Raw genomic sequence first — 19,198 nt, 5'->3', positions numbered from 1 at the left:
TTAGCGTGATTCGTATGTAGACAGAAGGGGAGATAGGCTTGAGTCTGAGCTCAGACCCTGGGCTTACACTCTAGTGTAGATACACCCCTAATAAATAAAATCCTCTTCCATTCTGTACTGCACAACAGCCTCTGTATTGTACATATTTTCTGTTTACTAATGTACCATATCCTGGCTAATGGACAGAGTTTATTTGTAGGGCTGTCAACGGGGAGGGAGAGCCAGTGCAACTGCCCTGGGTCTTGAGTTCAGCAGGGTCTAGGACCACTAAGCATCTCTGATAGCGGGTCTGAGCTGTTGCAGCACTCTCTGTGCCTCACAGTGCAACTCCCGGTCTAGCTGGTGGCTGCTGGTGTTGCTGCAGGCAGCCTGCAATGGGAGGGTGTGGGCAGAGGTGCTGTATGATAATATCAGCACACTGTGCCTCCACCAGATAGTATGAGGAGCCCTATTGTGTGAGAGTAAAAATAGGGGAGAAAGAGGCTGAGAGAAGGAGATGAAGAACAACAAGAGGGATCAGAAAGAAGAGGAGGGGAAAACAGTGTAGAGATGAGGTTAAAGAGAACAGTTGGAGAAAAAAAAACATTGAGGGGTGTGTGTGTGTACACAAAGTGGAGACAAAAAACAGGAGAGAGAGAGAGAGAGAGAATATAGGTGTCCCACCCCCAGGGAACCCTGCTTCTACTTCTTGTCTGTCTGTCTAGGGGTTTATACCATGTTTATGACTGCAATCCTTATTTGGGGCAGCTAGCCCCTCCCATTGCATGGCTACACTCTATCTTTAGCATGGCAGCTCAATTAGAGCTAGTTTGAGTAGATCACCTCAAGTTGCAATTTACATCTCCACTTCTAAGTGTAGACATACCCTAAATGCTGGACTCAGATTATCCTGGTCTCTGTGCACCTATGTATTTATTACAGTTTTCTTCTATAAGTAACTGTCAAAGAATTAGGTAGTTTAGCTTTCCTAGAGCCAACTTAATATATTTCTAATGACTTAAGCACATTTGAGAGTACTGCGTATTCTGTCGCATCCAAAGTGTACTATACAGTGCTCAGTGAAAACTATTGCCATTTTAAATGTCAGTAAAAGAAACAATATTAGATTTGAAGATAGATTTTAATAAAGTTTACATCCAGATTATGTGTGGAGTACTTAACACGATGAACAAATTCAACATTCTCAGCAATGTACCCAGAACAAATCTATGATTTTCCAAAGAGACAGAGAAGAATATCGATTAGATAGTAATTTGTAAGTGCTTTTGCTAACGTCATGATGAAAAACGTAAAGACAGCTTGCCATCTAATATTTAGAATAGCACATTAAATCAAACTGCACAAGCTGTATGTATTGGGAAAAAAAAAGACATTTTCATAGCACATATCTTCCATTGAAAAAATAGTCCTTTCTCAATAAGAATTTCAAAATTTGTTAGCTATGTTCCAGGCAATAAAATGTCCCTCTCAGTAAATTACATGTACAATTTCTACATTAATCTCGATCATGTTAATTTAAGCAAATTCCTTGTTTGCAAGTTAATGAATAATTTGGGATGTAAAAATTTTTCACAACGCAATTAACCTTTGCAGATTTGCTTAGTATTTGAAGATGCTAAATTCTGTCCTAGAGCAACATTACGAGTTCTTCTGTGGAATTTTGATTGTGACAGTCTTAACTTCTGTATATTCATGAATGCCATATTCTCCCCTAGATAAATGAGAAACAATAATAGCACTCGCTGCAATGCTGATCATATTAGTGATGTCTCAGAATGGATCTGCTGTAGTACTTTACAACTGGCTACATTTTCTTGGCCTCCTTGGAAGTTTTCAATCTAGCTAGGCTACTGCTGGATGCTATTTTCAACACAAAAGCAATTGCTTCCCAGGAAAAATGTGTCAAAGGGCTTCCATTTTGGTATGACACAATGTTACTGAAGCCATTTAGCACATATTTAAACTGAGCCCCAAATCAGGAACTTGTCACGACCTACACCCGCATACACTTTGCGGGGCCTTCCTCAGCTGTCTGAATTTTCCGAAGAATCTTATTCTTGGGTGAATAAAACACATAGTTAACCCATTATGGGAACTTTTAGTTAGTGACGAAACTGTATACAACAGTATGTTTAAATATTTTTCAGGCTTTGACATAAACCAACAGAAGTTAGGAAACTTAAAGTTAAATCTGACTGACCCTTAACCTATTATGGTGGCCCTTTAAATTTCACATTGTGAAATCAGGATGGCCTGTATGCTTTAACTTCGAGTTTCCTAGATGTTTTACATTTTATGCCACACTGTTTAGAAATAATTGATTGTTTTTACAGCATATTAAGCTGGGCCTTGCTACAATCTAATTATATCTTGGCTCCTATAACCAGACTGTTAAGTATGTATATGAGAAAAGCTGAGATCTGTCAACTATCAGGACCATACACTGAGATATCCTTTACTGAGATTTCTTTCATGAGGCATCTTGGCCATTCATAACATTCATTTATTTACTTTGTAACAGCAAAATTGTATAACCTTCACTGTAATGGTTACCTACTAAGTTTTCTTTTAGTTTTAGTTCTAGATATAGCCTGACACATTTACTTTCTTGTTCTCTGTGTTATTTATTACACATTTGCTTGTTTGTGTGTCTACTCCTTGAAAATGTTTTTGCCAAATGTTGTCTATAGAAATATAACATAAAATTTTATTCCTTTCGATATGACTTTTCTCCATAAATTCTCTCTATCTCATGTTTGGTTTACTTATGGCTCAGATTCCTAAGTTAGACACCTAAACCAAAGGAAACATTGCCTCCTAACTGTCCTTTTATGTCACTCCATTAACTCTGATGATGCACTCCTACACATCATGAGGGAGGAGATTTCCAAAGGGACGAATGGGAATTAGATGCTCAACTTCCTTAAAAATCCTTACTCTAGATAATACCAGTGTTTACATTATTTTTGTACATACAGTTGTTAGAAATCTCTCTCTAACAACTGTATGTATCTCCTGATTTCTGCAAAGGCTTTTTAACCTTGGTTTCTAAAGACTGTGGTTCATAAATAGCTGCCTCAAGTATCTGACATACCAAATTTAAAACAGTCTTTGATAGCAATGGCTTAAATCATCATTTGTTCTCTTTGGGTGGGATTTTCAGAAGTGCCTAGATTAGGCCTAGTTGTTCCCTTCAAAATTAGTTTTGCCAAAAGGAGCAGATTGAGGACAATGCTGAGTGCTTTTGAAAAATCCTACCCCTTATCTCTAGAAAGAGAGCATTAACTCAGATGCAGTACACCTGTACATATGTTATTTATCAAATTAATTCTGTTGTTCGATGCAAGTATCTATCTTGAGACTTAACAAAAGGGAAAATATTTATTGTTTTGGCTTTACCCTTCAGTTAACAAATTAATGTAGATGGAACATTGCTGCTGTGATATATTGGTGTTCTTTAGAAACTTGCTGCTTGTTTCTAAGGTGCAGGTGGCTGCTTTCAGTGTATGTACTGAAAATCAGAAGGCATAATGCTATTTCATGCAACAGGCTTACATGATGTCAGGTGTTTCATGATATTACTCATTACATGACTCATCACATTTGCTAATATTACAAGTAGGGATGAGTGAGCTGGCTCAGATAAACCAACAAGTAGTCCAAATGGAATATGAACCAAACTTCAGAGATTCAAATGCGTTTGGTTGACTTTTCATTTGTATGTACCTTTGCACTTTGTGGTTTGGGTCAAAACCAGAGGTAGAAGGACTGAGACTGTGAAAGGCTATTTCTGTGGCTACTTTTGAGTAAACTGGAACTGGGAAGCATTTTTAAAATGTTGTTGCCACGAGCCTGTAAACCTGGAAATATTCATCTAAACTAAAATGAAGCTCCAAAACTTTTGAAATTTGTGCCTCACTAGTTACAATATGCAGGATGGGTTGAATTTTCAAAAACTGAGCACCTAAAGTGGAATCCACAAATTATACATGAGCATTCAGGTAACTGCATTAAAACATGCATGTGTGCACGCAAAATGGAAAACTGTACCCACAAATACCAATTTTGCATATACACATGTGCCCTTATACCTCACCACAAGTGCCCATTCTTTGAGAAACTGGCTATAGTGTCAATAATTTAATTACTGAAATTTATTAAATGATTTGTCTGACGCTATATGTAATAACAGGAAAGCTCTGAACTTTAGCTGAAAAATATGACACTACAGACCCTAGGTAAAGAGTTCTAGTGAAAAATGGTGAAAGTGGTCCCCCAAAGTTGAGTTTGGGAATTCCTGGGAATGACATGCAGCTAAATCCTAGTGTACAGATCTAAAGCATTACTTACAGTTCTCGTCCATTTCCTGACATTTTAAATCCTCCAAAAGGACATTGAGCAGACACTGCACTATAGCAGTTAACCCTGAAAAAGAAAGATGACTTTACACATCATGGGCCAGATTCTCAGCTGGTGAACATCAGTATAGTGCCTTTGATTTCAGTAGAGCTATGGTGATTTCCACCAGCTGAAGATCTTAAATATACTTACCAGGTATGTCGTTCATAGTTCAGTGAAACAGTAATACGTGCATTTACAGTTGTAGATACTGGATTTGTAATACAATTTAGAGTCTTCAAGGGATAATGATAATTTTATATTTGTAACTGACAACTATAACAAATCTCCCTACTACTGAAAATCTGTGAAGTTCCGGCACCATTTTTCAGAGCCCAAGGAACAGTCAGTGTCTTTCAGGTTTGTTCTCAGAAACAAAGTCTAGGGTCATTTCACTATTTACTCAGGATATTCTGTTGGATTCTGCATGACAGTTCCAATACTCTATATTATTTACTGTTGAGGACAAGAAACCTCAGTAGAAGTGTAATTACCTATGGCAAAAATTTTTTAATGGGGCTGGAAACTAGCAGAATTAATAGTGTGGGCAGAGGGAGCCTTCTACTGGTTCAACTGATTAGTTGACTCAGTCCTCCAGGATTTTCAACTGAGTGATTCTTCATTTCTACCGCTTCTAATTCTCTTCTCTTTCACTGCCAGGTCCCACTGACTTCAACACTGGCAAGTGAGGATTAGGAAGAAAACAGAGATTTCCACAGAGAACAACATTTATTTGAGACTAGAAAATATATATTTTTTTAAAATTACTCTCTTCAAATGTTTTTGGTTATTGACTACTGGGATGCTTCACACTGGTTCTCTCTCTAAAGGGTTTATATAATTTTAAATAATCTAAAGAAAAATACCTACTCTTGAATCAAAACCCTGAAATTACTTTTGTAAGAAGGTGCATTTGTTTGGGTTACCGGTAACCATGTATTCTTTTGTGAATAATGTAAGTCTAATTGGACAGGGGACTGGTGCTAAGTGTGTGTTGTTTAAGATCCAACACAAAATAAGGCCAAGCTTTGAGTCCTTGAAAAATCTGTCTACCCCTTTGACTACCATGTGCCACTTCACTGGTGCACCCCGGTCACTCTCAGTGTGGAGAACAGCATTAATCATTTGAGTCTCTCTCTCCATTCAGCTCATACCCAGGGTGCCACTCTACCAAGGTTGATGTCTGAAGCATTTTAAGAGAATGGGCTTTTTAAGGTAACGTGAGAAACTGAGTTTTATGAACTAAGTTTATATTGTGCTACCACAGTATTGTGTATGGAGAGTCCACCAAGTCACCTGCACTTTCTAACTGGCAGATTCATGAGAAATACTACATAATAGCAAATGAGGTATTGGAGGGCAAGGGGAGGGAATCTGCCTCGCTGGAGATCAGAAAGGGTTAGAAGAAAAAAAACATATATAGTAAGTCACCCAATAAAGTGTTGTTCAAATGGCCTCCTATTTCAGCTTCGGCTATGTATAAATATTATCAATGAGGGTTAATTAAATCATTGTTACATACCATACTGTTCCAGCCTGAAGAGCAGTTGTAAATGTCAATGCTTTATCAAGGTCTCTGGTAAAAACTGCTGCTGCTAACCCATACTGAGTATTGTTTGCCCTCGTGATAACTTCATCTACAGTTTTAAACTTCATGATTTGCTGCACTGGCCCAAAAATCTATTTCAGATCCAAAAAAAAAAGAAAAAAAAGAAAAAGAAAAAGAAATAAAAGGTGGTTAAAATCTGTGGAAACTTCAGTATGGTTTATTGTTTGAAATAATTTATTTCTAAAGTATTTATTTCTGTCAGAGGAGCCTTATTCCTATGTTATTAGTCAAATCAAGAACATAGACTTTAGGGCATGATAACTAAATGTTCACTACTATCCTAAGTGTAAGTGAGGTTAGAATAATATGGAGTCGACAATTAATTAAAGTAAGATGATTGTAAACATGAAAATAATTAAAGAGAAACAGAAGATCATTTAATACCTAACTTGAAGTTACAGGATGTTACCACATCTGTACAGTGTTCCAGTGAACTCTTAAATTATTTATTTTTGGTCAACTCCATTTTTAAAATTGAAAAATACATTCAATTTTTCCTCTCATAAACCTTTTATTAGCGTTTTATCTCCACAAGTGCCTGCACAACTAAACAAAGAAGCCAAGTAAAATAACTAATTCTACTCTCCTTCTGGGTGTTAACTATTAAACAGGAAAATATTCCATTAGACTCAGCTCTTCTTCTGTTATTGGGCAATTAATTTAGCTCCATGTTCTCAGCCAGAAATTGCAATGCTGCACTATTCAGTACTTCTGTAACTAGGGATAGGGGAGTAGTACCACATAGACTCAGTCTTGCTCCCACCGAAATGAATGGGAGCTTTGTGCGTGACTTTACTATAAACAGCATCTAGTTCAAATTCACATTCCCCCCAAATTAAAATAGAAAGTCAACCTCTGAGGTTCAAAATTGTAAATTAATCTTGAACATTTTAAAATGGTCTCTGTTCATCCTGATTTCATCTAGATCAGTGCAGATAAAAGAGAGGCTATTCTTGCGGGAGTGATGTCCAAACGGAAACCAGTAAATCTGGTGAGGATTTTTAAACCGCTCTCCTGTTGCCCCTGGTCCCTCAGGATTCATTCTAGAGGCACTAGGGCTTTTTTATTCACTTTAAATTAATCTGTTGACAGCCAAATTGTGAACTCCTTGTTCCGGGGGGAGGGGTGGAACAGCTACTCAACAGAATAATTCCACTGAAGTCAATGGGACTACTGTAGCAAATAGCTGCTCATCAAGGGGATCAAGGAGTTCACAAGCTGTCCCTGAAAGATTTGTTTTCTCTGTTATGTATTACCCTAGATCTGGCAGTACAGGGTGATGTAACTAAAAATTCCAACCACTGTACCTGTTGTCTCATATAGACTAACTGGAACCTTTTTTAGCCAGGCAGATTATTCTCCCTTTCCAGCACTTTTCATTGAGTTGACTAAGCTAATGTAAGTAACTAAGAAAGAGATTCTAAACCGAACCAACCTAGAATGAAAGATTTATTGCAAAAATTTTTATCTATCAAATTGACCTTTTAAATGGATATTTTGTACAGACATTTAAGCAGAGAACTGCATGTGAAAGTACAGACTCTCATGAATTTATTTACCTCTTCTTTGGCGATGCGCATATCATCTGTAACATTAGAGAAAACCGTGGGCTGGATGAAGTAACCTTTGTCTCCCCATGGACCTCCTCCACATTCCAGTTTGGCTCCTTCTTTTTTCCCACTCTCAATTAAGTCAAGTATTTTATGAAACTGCTCCTTATTAATCTAAATGAAAATATATTGCAGGAGGGATAAAAGTAGCATGTACTGATAGCAATCCCTTCCCAACCCATTAACAATGTTCCTTAACAATGTTGTAGCTTCATTAAATCTTACATGTTGAAATGAAACAGCTGGCAAGCCCCACAAATTTTTTTGTCTTTAACTTCTCAAAACTTTACAGGCTTTCCCCATATATATCAGTAATAAGAGATATAAGCACAGTACGAAGGGTTAAATGTTCTAAACAAGTTGATATTCTGGTTGCATAAAAAATAAAGATTCTCCTCTATAAAATACATTAATTGCAGACTTCTCTCAGTACTCTGAAATCTGTGGGATTACTATTGGCCCGTGCAAGTGGGCATCACAGAGATTGATCCTGCAGTCTTAATATAGGGCCCGATCTAGCACCCACTGAAGTCAGTGGGATTGTTTGGGATCAAGTATATAGACAAGCCTTCCCAAGAACTGCTGGATTGGTCACACTCTTTTACTAACACTAGTAGAGGGGGAAAAAACAGAGCAGAATTTGAATTCAGTACTATTTAATTTTGTTCTATCACTGGAAGTTGCTGGAATACAGAATAACTGTTGGCATTGAGCTTGAATGGTGGTTTATTTATTGTGTTACACCAAAATCAAAAAACAAATGAAAGTAACACCAAGCATATATCAGCTTGGCAGGTCCATCAGAGCAAGATGTGGAAGGAGCAGACATTTACAATGGGAATGCAACTAAGACAAGACATTCCCAACAAAATGGCAAAGTTGATAACAGAAAATAGAGTTGTACCATGTTAGAAAGTTATTATTGTGGCAGCAAAATAAACACACTATTGTCCATTCCTTCCTGGAGGGAAATTTTGTACAAGTAACTCTGCATATGTTTCAAAATATAAAACCAACACCACAACTTGTTTCTTATAGGTTGAGAACCTTCCTATCTTGTCCATTTTCTCAGTGATTTTTTTCTGTGTGTTTTTGGGGTTCAGCCTTACAAACACCCAGTCATTAAGACAATGAGACTACTCCCATGAGTAAGCTTACCCCTATCCATTAGTGTGGATAGAGTCCTTACTCTGGACAGCACAACGCTCAGGGGGAAATCCTGGTCCCAGTGAAGTTAGTGGCAAAACTCCCATTGATTAAATTCAGGTAGGCACACTATGTTTACTTTTGCCCAGCATTTATCAGCATTCTTATTGAGCAGTTTTCCCCATTATTATATCATTTTGCTGAGGAGGGAAAGGGAGTTCTATCTTCTTGCTTAAGATGACACCTTAGAGAGAGGAGGTGACAACTAAACTCTTGCTACAGAATTTGACTTCAAGCCAAATCTCACTGTAATACTGACATGATTTGTCCAGTTCTTAGAATTGTCAACTGCTAACACCATTGTTTACAGTTATCAGGGTTGTGTTCTAAAACCTTACTGGTGGAGTTTCTAAGTAAGGATTCACTAATAAAGTATACACAGACAGCTTTATCTGGGAAGAAGTTTTTCTTCTTTTTCATTCTTTGTGGTCTGGTATCATAATTCACCATGGATGTTTTGCACCTCATCCCTTTTCCACACAGTAGAGAAGTGGTCAGGAGAGTTGACTAAGCGAACAGAAGGACAAGGCAGGAGGCTAGACGCTTCATCTTAATCAGCTCTAGTATTATCATGCTCATTCCCATAAAACAGTGTTTTTAAAAGGCTTTGGAGAACACTGGATCATTTTGGTCTCTTTTGTGAGGTTCCAAGCTATCCAACAAAACTTATGATTCAACAAAACTTATGATAAAAGCTTGAAAATATTTATGAGGATTAAAGTCTGTTTCACCCCCCGCCCCCTTGGCCACCCGTGATACTTTTAAGCAGTTGCCTTATTGTACACAATAGACATATAAGGTTACTGTTATCCTAGTGGGCAAAATATCTTTGATATGTGCAACATCAGGAAGAATGGAAAATGTTGAATTGAAATAGTTGGATGTTGCTGTCAGCTGTGTCCACTTTCCAAATTAACTCTTTGGCAACTTCAGTTATAATGTAAACTAGATTGTAAGCTGTTCAGGAAAGACTCTGTTTCATGCTATCTGTTTGGATGGCACCCAACACAATGGAGCCTTAATCTGATAGAGGCCTCTGGACCCTATTGTAATACCCAAATAACAATACGTGATGATGATGTGTGAGTCAGTGTGCATGTACATATGAATGAATATGTGAAGTAGTGTGCTCCCATGAGTACCACTGTGCAGGACTCAGAAGGAGATACAAATCAGGATGCATGTAATTCACCTCCCAAAACAACATCCAGTGTCATAACATTGACAACCAGAAATAAAACTGTCATGACCAGGCTTGTCCAGTGTAGGAGACAGGTTTCACTGAGAAGCTGGGAAGCGCTGCTTCCCCATAGGATAAAGCTCTCATTCCTAGCCTTACATGGCTGTTTGTTTGATAACACGCTTGGAAATGATATGACTTTTGCATATAGAATCTCAGATAGCAATCTTGCCAATCCTGGGTATTGGGCTAAAGAGGGAACATTTCTCTCGCAGGTCCATTAAAAAATATAAAATAATATGAACCTGTGTCTCCTACATGTTAGACTTTGGCTGGAGACACCGATTGTCTAAATTCTGATTGGGTCCTTTTGATGACATCACACCTGCACACAAATCTCCAGTGGAGCCCAGTGAGACCAAGATTTTGCAAACTGGGTTCCTCATACACCAGAATTAGTGGCCTGTATGGGAGTTGCTGAGTGCTCAGCACGTTTCAAAATTAACCCTCTTAGGATACCTAAAAATGGACTTACAAACTTTAAGCACCCAGTTTGCAAAATCTTGGTCCTGGTACCTCAATAATGTAAAGAACAACCCCCACCCCCGAGTCTCATTATATTTAATGGATATGGGGGAGGAGAAACAACAAAAATAAAAGTACCATGAGAGAGTGAAGAGAGGCAGCTAGAGTAGGAGGGAAATGGGCAAAACTAAAAGTGAGAGTTTTAAGCACCTCCTCCCGCAAAGTGCACAGCTACTCTTTCAACTCCAGTTTCTGGCCTTCCTGTCACTTTTAACTCAGTTTCCAGTACAAAAAATGTCAATATTTCAATTGGCGCATTGAAAGAAGCTGCTGCATCACAAACTGCTGCTGCCTTTTGGACTGAGAAGAGGGCCAAAATAGTTCAAGGAACTTACAGAAAAGAGGAAAGGGTTTGACATAATTACTAAACAGTACACACATTCAGGACAGTAACAACAGTAACTGTTGTTCACCATGTTCGGTTGAATCCCAGTCCATCCCTTTTTCAATTCAGTTTTGAAAAACAGTGTAAACAAAAGGACAGTACACTGATTCTGGGGATAAAAGCTCTGCTGGCCTGGGAGGAAGATAAGGGGTGCTGGTGAGCTAAGAATGAAAATGAGGGTGAGAGGGAGATGGTGGGAGTGGGGAGAAAAGGTTTTTTTATTTTCCATTTAAACCTCTTCAGAAATGTACCTTTCAGCAGTTTGACCAACCCTTTTGATTGTTGTTTGTTTTCCTCTTTCATATCAAGCAGGAGTACTTAATTTTAAACTCAATACAGCAACAATAACATGAGGGTGGCTTCATGTTAGCTCAGTATTAATCACACACTAGACTAAGAAACAGAAACACACCTTAGTTCTCTCAAGTTCATTGTTATGAACACCACATTCCTTGGCCTTGGTGTTTATTCAACCCAGGATATGGGTTGTTACTTCACTAACAGGGCACACCTTTCAAACTCCCCAGCTAGGATGGTTTTGGATGTATTTTTCCATCTTTTGTGATGTCTTTGATTATTCCAAGTGTCAGTACAGTTGCCAGGAAGAGGAACATTTTATAACCATTAATTTTGGGGAGTTTTCTTTGTTCAGCTCTAGCTTTATCATCTCTAAAATGATACTTAGATTCTATGAGGATCAGGTACACAATGAGTAAAAAAGGTGTATTTACAGTACATATCCTACTGTGCCGACTCCCATTTTAGTCATACTTTAGACAAGGAACAATTTAACAGCGCTATAAAGTAACCTAAAAAGAATCCTTATCGGTTGCATAGTGTTATATTTTAAAATATGCTTAATTGAATATTTATGTAACAGGTCACCACCAAATTGTGATACAATGTGTTTTAAAATTTGCAATATTTTGGGGAGCAGAACTGGAGAAGTACAAGAGCCTTGGAGGAGTGGGAAAAATGTCAGTAACTTTGACTTCTGCACAGATGTTCACTTATAATATAGTGGTAGTACTTGAATATATTATTGTTAGAGGTCTCTGATTAGTATAGATGGGTAATAGTAATTTGAACTTCTACAATGGCCTTCGTCTGAGTTTTCTCAAAGCACTTTAGGGGGTGGGTAGGTACTATAGTATTATCCCCATTCTATAGAAGAGGGAACTGAGACAAGGAGGTGAAGTATGTTGCCCAAGAACCTTTAGTTAAAGGTAGTAAGGCATAAAATGCAGGTCTCCTGACATGTAATCCTCTCCAGGACTCTAATTAATAATAGAATATATTTTAAAGCATGGTGCCTGTCACAGAAGCCCACTCACTCCAGGAACCACAGCCTGCTCTTTGTGACTCAGCCCTCCGGCCAGGTTCCTATGAGCGTTTCCCCTTCTGGGGCGGGGTGGGAGGGTGAAACAAAGACGTTCCAGAACAAATTGTCCCAGGTAGTCCACTGTCCTCTGCCTGGTCTGTGCCATGTCCCCAATGGCTGGTAGGGGAAACCGAGCTCACTCTCTACTCCGAGTTCCAGCGCAGGGACCCTCTAAACAGCAGCCAAGGTCTACACTCCTATTCCTTGCTCTTCTGAGCCTTCTCCTATCTTCCTGACTTCCCCCCTTTTTGATTTGCCAGCCTCCCAACTCTCCTCCCAGGGAATAAGTGGACTATCCTCTATAGTCCTAACATACCTCCATTCTCTCAGGGAGTGACTACAGCCTACTTCCCTACAGCCTCCTTCTGTTGCCAACTACCTGGCTTTATATAGGTCCCTCCTGTTCCTGTTCAGTTGAGCCTCATAGCTGATTAATCACTCCCTGCTCCCTGGCTGCTCCTCCAGGTGCTGCCTATAGGTTAATTAGGCCTAATATACCCTCTCAGGGCCAGTGTGGGGAGTACACCCCCCTCCCAGTGCCTTTTTGCCATAGCATTACAGGACCATACAAAGTTAGGTAACTATAACTTACCTGGGGACCTTGATTTACACCACAAGACAGAGGATCACCAAGGATAATTTTCTTAGCTCGCTCAACACTCCTGCGGACAAACTCTTCATAAATAGGTTCTTCCACAAAAATCCTAGAGCCTGCTATGCAACATTGACCCTGATGGTAGAACAGACCAATGTGTGCAAGTTCCACAGCACTGTCCACTGCAATGAAATGAATATTTAGTCAAATCTCATTTCTTTGCAGTCTCTACATATACTGGTTTTGAATGCTCACAATATTGCCTCCCTTTGTCATACCACCTCATTGGTAAAACTTTCCACTATGTGGTCTTTTAAAGCACAGATGATCCCTCTTACATGTATCCAACACTATTCCTCAAAAGACTTCTAAATATGATATACTTAGACAAGTGCACCTTTGACTACATAGTACAGAATTTTCATTCCACATTTTCTCATGATGCTGGGTCAACAGTGCCAAAAGGAGCATTCAGTTATGGTATGCTGAAAATTATCAGCTTTCAGCTATCCATCTTCCTGAGTTAGCAGCACTCTTGCCATTGGTTCAGAATCTCATGGATTCATGTCCCATAACAGAAGTTAGTATCAACTTTGGGTACAAAACTACCACACGATACTAAGGGCTGACACACTGACAGAAGTTCTGTCCTTCCATGGATGTCAGACCAAGGTCCCTTTTTCCAGTTTTTAAGTGAAAATTAAGTTAAAGATCCTGAGGCATGACTAGAAAAGAATGAAGGATCCCACACGGGTACTTGACAAATGCACAACGTTGTACACACAAAAAAGAAACAAAACACCAGTGATTTAGATACATTGTCTAAGACCACAAAGCAAAAGAGGAAGGTAGCTATAAAAGGAAAAAAGATATAAAGAATTACTAACAATCCGCATCCGCAAATATAATATTAGGACTTTTCCCTCCAAGTTCCAATGTAACCCTCTTCAGATTACTCTTTCCAGCAGCTTCTTTGATCAGTTTGCCAACCTAAAATGTAGCACAAAATAGAATTTAATCTCAACGTTTTCATAACAAAAAACCCATAAAACTTAAAAGTGTTGCTCCATCCCCAGCTCTCACTTTCCCAAAAAAGTGAAGGTCGGGTTAGTAGCTGTCCAATATGAGAATCATTGAAAATATTTTGAGGGGGGGATCAGATGGTGGGGTGGGTCCCTGAGTTTTATGTCCCCCAGGAATTCCCCCATATCCCCAAACCAGAGATAAGCCCAGCTCCCACTGATGCATCTGTGAAGGGCTATTCTGTAGCTCCCTCACGTGGACACAGTACCTCCCTCACCAATCGTGCCTGACTTGGAGCAGCACTGAGCACTAACATCACCTCCACCTCTGTAACACAGGCATTCTGAGGTAGAGGGCAGGAAAAGCTGCTGCCACTGTGGGCACCAGGGCTCTGATCTCCCACCTTCTCCCATTCAAGCAGCCTTCCTCTACTCCAGGCAGTGAGAGAGCCTTTTGAAGCACCATACATGGGAGGGGAGCTGTGGAGACCAAGAGTCTGTCTGCACAGCCCACTCTTCCCTGGCCCAGCTTCTACCTCTTCAGTGGGATGAGGTAAGGAGGCCCAGAGGGGACTAGAGAATATGGGAAGGGCTGACACAGTGCATGGCACCATTTTGTTTCCCCTCCACCTATTGCATTATTAAGGGGACTCCCTTGCAAACCAGACTGGAGAAGGTAGGGTGGTGATGCCAGTTTCAGCGTGAGGGATAGTGTGGTAAGATCCCTGTTGGCTTTCATTGCAGCCGGATAATTTGGGGGAGTTGATAATACCTAGATCTTCCTGCTTCCAGGAATTTATTTGCAACCCCTCTTTAAATTATTGAATGGAAACATTATCAAATACACTTTTCTTCTCAAAGAAAATTTCCTTTCATACATGAGTTATCGACGCCATCATTCATTTATGTCATGATAAATGCCTATGGCATGAGTGATCATTTACACCAGTGGTTCTCAAACTTTTATTCTAGTGACTCCTTTCACACAGCAAGCCTCTATGTGCCACCCCCCTTGTAAATTAAAAACACTTTTTAAATATTTAACACTATTATAAATGCTGGAGATGAAGCAGGGTTTGGGGTGGAGGCTGACTGCTCATGACCCCCCATATAACAACCTCACAACCCTCTGAGGAGTCATGACCCCCAGTTTGAGAATCCCTGATCTAAACAGAGGCCCATCCTGTAAAGATTCATGCATAAGTTTAACTTTACACATGTGAACAGTCCAATTGACTGTAATAGGATCACTCACGTGCATACATATGCATAAATCTTTGCAAGATTTGAGCATAGATTTCAGGTAGTTTTTCCTACCAAAATGCCATTGATGAAATTAAATAGCAGAAAGCTCCATTTGTTGAATTTTCAAATATATAAGACAACCTCACCCCCCAAAAAAGATATAAGAATAATATTTTTAAAAAGAAGACTCAAAATAGTACTGCTAAGTTAGAACCAGTTGATTCTCATTGGATTCCTTTGTTTGAAGAGGCCTTCCTAGAGTACAAACATTGTTTAGATAAGTTTGAAGTTTTCAATAACTAACAAATCATTACACAGACTTTGTTTAACAAAACAGCAGCCAAAAAAGAAAAAAAAGTTAAAATAATTACATAAAGCAAGCTAGACACTAAATCATTACTCAGAATCGGAGGAGTGGAGCGTTCCAGTTTATAGTTACTTGCATTCAGAATAATACCTGTGTAGAGCCTGTGAAAGCCACTTTATCTATGTCCATGTGGTGAGAAATTGCTGCTCCAGCAGTGGGTCCAAAACCTGGCACAATATTCACTACCCCCGGTGGAAATCCAGCCTACATTGTAAAAAACACCAGAACTATGAGTTAATGATGAAGAATGGATGAGCATGTCTATTACTTTCATTAAATTGTTTCTGTTCTACAGCTCCCCAATCATTTTTCCCCAACCACCCAAAAAGTCATTTCCACCCCCAACTCAAATATTTTTCTATCTGACAGTTCTTCTTTTTTGCTTTTCTTGCAGACTAGGTATCTTGTTCCAATCCATTGCGGACATTCTTTTGGAAAAGCAGACTCGGTTTCTGTCATTATTTCAATGCTTTTGTCAAATGGTGAAACAGCATTAATTCAATATGCCCCTCCCCAAGTCAGAAAATGTTTAATGACGTGAAAACTGGTTAATATCTTTTTCAACTTCATTAAGCCAATTCCATTCATTTGACTGGTGATTTAGAGTGAGATTCTGCTCTGGAAAGTGACTATAAAAATGACATTGTGGTGTGCCACACGGAATGGCTTGCTTCTTTCCATTGGCACAACCTGAGCTGTAGGTCTTTGGTGGTGGAAAGACTTCCTGGAGGGACTGCTAGCAAGGAACTTTCCAATACAAAGTGGGTGGATCTGGCTAGTGAGGAGGCATGTCCTGTGTACCTAGGAAATGTGCTGTTTAACCTCCCTTCAAAAGCTTCTGTTTAATGCTGTCCTCCTCCCTGGTGTACAGATTTTGGCACGAATCAAATCCATTGTCTCTCGGTGACTCCAGATGAAATTTGCTCAGTTTACAGAAAGAATGTGTTTCCACCCCAGCAAACTCCCATTAGGGTCTCAGAGTCAAGTCGGGTACCTTCTTGCTTGTGAATCCTCACTGCTAACTTAGACCCAACTGAGGTGCAAGGTAAGTGTAGTTAAGGTGGGCCTCAATTTTATAGAATGGGTCTGCAGGGCTGGCAGTTAGCAGAAGATTTTATTTTACATGAAACAAATGTGGCATGGAATCACAGAAGGTAATAAACACAGATCCCCCATGTTATCACTTTAATAGAGTCCCTTTTTAGAGTAGAACTGGGACTTTGAAATAAGAAGCCTTTGAGGCACTTAATAGTGAAATATAACTCCCAGATAGACACGTTTAATTAAGAATACCATATAGCTGAGACTCATACACATATTGTATATATTTTTTAAAAGTTATTTCATATTTCCTGTCAAAATGGCACCCTGACCCTAGTTAGCTTCTAGGCCCTACTACAATATACATGTTAAATTATAATATCAAATATAATATAAGCAGGTTTTTTAAGTAATTTTTTTAAAGTTCGGTCTTTTTAAGTGCTCATTAAAGGCACCAGATTTACATCATTGGCAACTGAAGTCCTCTGTTGCAGACCCATTCTGTGATAAAACAATGAAATCTTCTCTATGCTGCCTTAGCTGTGTTTCATCCCTAACCTAAAAGGACCAACGTTAGTGTGAAAAAAATGACAGTGTAGGGTCTATAAATCTATACCATCACTGGTCTCCATAATGAGACTGCCAATGAGGGTATCAGTTAGTGCCAACTGTGACTATGTTGTATTCTGATGTGAACACTTGTCCATGAAAACATGAATTTAGATCACCAGTTGGTTTCACATAAAGCAGCTATCAGAGTAACAACTTTTTGCCACTACTACTAGACTCAGATTTCAATAGGCAATTCAGATGCAAAAGCAGAACTGTGATGAATTTTTGTTCACAAATTTGGACTCAGAAACAATTTGACAACTTTAATAAGAATTTGCACATTTTAATGCCCTATAACTTATATCGGAGCATCCATCAAAAATATTCAATCCGGATATATTCAAACTTCAGATATACCTGAACTTTCAACAGGTGAAATTTGGATAAAGAAAACAGAAACAAAATGAACAATGATAAAACTAGATTTTTTTAAAAATAAAAATGGTAATTCTACTCCTTTGCTCATTTCTACATAAAAGTGTCGTTGTCTTGTATCAAGAAGAAAAGGAGTTCTTGTGGCATCTTAGAGACTAACCAATTTATTTGAGCATGAGCTTTCGTGAGCTACAGCTCACTTCATCTGATGAAGTGAGCTGTAGCTCACGAAAGCTCATGCTCAAATAAATTGGTTAGTCTCTAAGGTGCCACAAGAACTCCTTTTCTTTTTGCGAATACAGACTAACACGGCTGTTCCTCTGAAACCTGTCTTGTATCAGTTATACTCTATTGAACAACAACAGCACTGAGATTCTGAATACAGTTGACTCCTTATTGCAGGAATGTTAATCTTATATTTAGAGAGAGATGGTACTTCATCAAGGTCAGGGTAGAACTCAGTTAATTTTTCTTTTATATTGCTTTTCAATGGAGCCATCATCTTTATTTTTGCTGTTTAAAATGAACAGATGAAATACTTTGAGCAGTAAAAGCAATTCTCCCAAATTGTATTTTCTAGTAAAGTTTTCCATTGTGACTCACTATGAGCAGCATTTGGCCCTTTTGTGAATCAATCTTGTCCACTTTGTCATACTGTTATCTTTGCCCTAAACGGACTATGGGCTGTATTTGTGATGAGTCATTGTTATGAGTCATAACGCTAAAATGTGCTGAGTCAGTGTTGCCAGTACTTGGGGAAGTTACTAAGCCTGGTGATTATTGACTTTGGTGGCAGTAATCACATCCAGATAAAGTTTTTAGTTTGTTTTTATTGATCCTAACAAGAGCCAGTTTAACTGTTTCACCACTCTTCTCTGGCGTCCCTTCTATGCTTGGTGATACTCAGCAACGTTACTTTGAAACCAATGGAACGTTAAAGACTACTGTATTTGAGACATTCAGAAGCAGAGGAGGTGTATTATAGTTGGACATATTGTACATGAAGTTTGGCAGCAGTCAAGCAGTTTAATTTTATCCTCATTAATCATAAACCCAGGTGAAAAAAATATGTGTTCCGTAAAATCACCTGCATAAAACAGATCTATTACTAAGATAACCATGATGATAAACTAACCACCACTCATCTCCAAAAGCTTCTTGTTTGCTTTGAACTTTGAAAAGTATGATGCTGTTATAACACACAGTCATTTGCCAAAAAATTTAGTTTACTAGATTACTAATGTGGTGTGATTTTTTTTTCAGTAGGCTAGATTGTAAAATATGTAAGCTTTTTACCCTTCATTAGCTTCAGTGGTTTGCAGTAAATTCCATAGTACAAGGCTAGATATGCTATTTGCTATTTTGGCACAGTGCAAACTAGTTCTTACTACTGTACGGGCCTCTTAGAAAAGTATACTAGTCTGCTATGGCAAACTCACCTCTTTAATTAAAGATCCCATGTAAATAGCAGTCAGTGGAGTTTCTTCTGCTGGTTTGACGATCACCGTGTTTCCACAACAAAGAGCAGGAGCGATCTTCCAGACAAACATAACCAAAGGGAAGTTCCACTAAAAGACAGATGAGAAG

At 38.8% G+C, this 19,198-nt stretch overlaps 1 protein-coding gene across 1 annotated transcript in view; it reads right to left on the bottom strand.

Annotated features, from left to right (window-relative positions):
* Positions 1-1,101: 1,101 nt before the first annotated feature.
* The window catches only part of ALDH1A1 (aldehyde dehydrogenase 1 family member A1), a 57,448-nt gene continuing 39,351 nt past the window's right edge, over positions 1,102-19,198 (bottom strand). Inside the window, exons 6-13 of the mRNA XM_048851155.2 lie at positions 19,051-19,179; positions 15,674-15,787; positions 13,837-13,939; positions 12,947-13,131; positions 7,567-7,731; positions 5,921-6,078; positions 4,351-4,425; positions 1,102-1,711 (exon numbers count right to left, since the gene is read on the bottom strand). Of these exons, the coding sequence (XP_048707112.2) occupies positions 1,639-1,711; positions 4,351-4,425; positions 5,921-6,078; positions 7,567-7,731; positions 12,947-13,131; positions 13,837-13,939; positions 15,674-15,787; positions 19,051-19,179 (1,002 nt within the window). The 3' untranslated portion in view covers positions 1,102-1,638. The remainder of the gene's footprint in view (positions 1,712-4,350; positions 4,426-5,920; positions 6,079-7,566; positions 7,732-12,946; positions 13,132-13,836; positions 13,940-15,673; positions 15,788-19,050; positions 19,180-19,198) is intronic.

The sequence above is a fragment of the Caretta caretta genome, chromosome 5 (genome assembly GCF_965140235.1).
Source record: "Caretta caretta isolate rCarCar2 chromosome 5, rCarCar1.hap1, whole genome shotgun sequence".
In the NCBI taxonomy this organism is placed as follows: domain Eukaryota; kingdom Metazoa; phylum Chordata; order Testudines; family Cheloniidae; genus Caretta; species Caretta caretta.
This window is presented reverse-complemented; position numbering and strand designations above follow the sequence as displayed.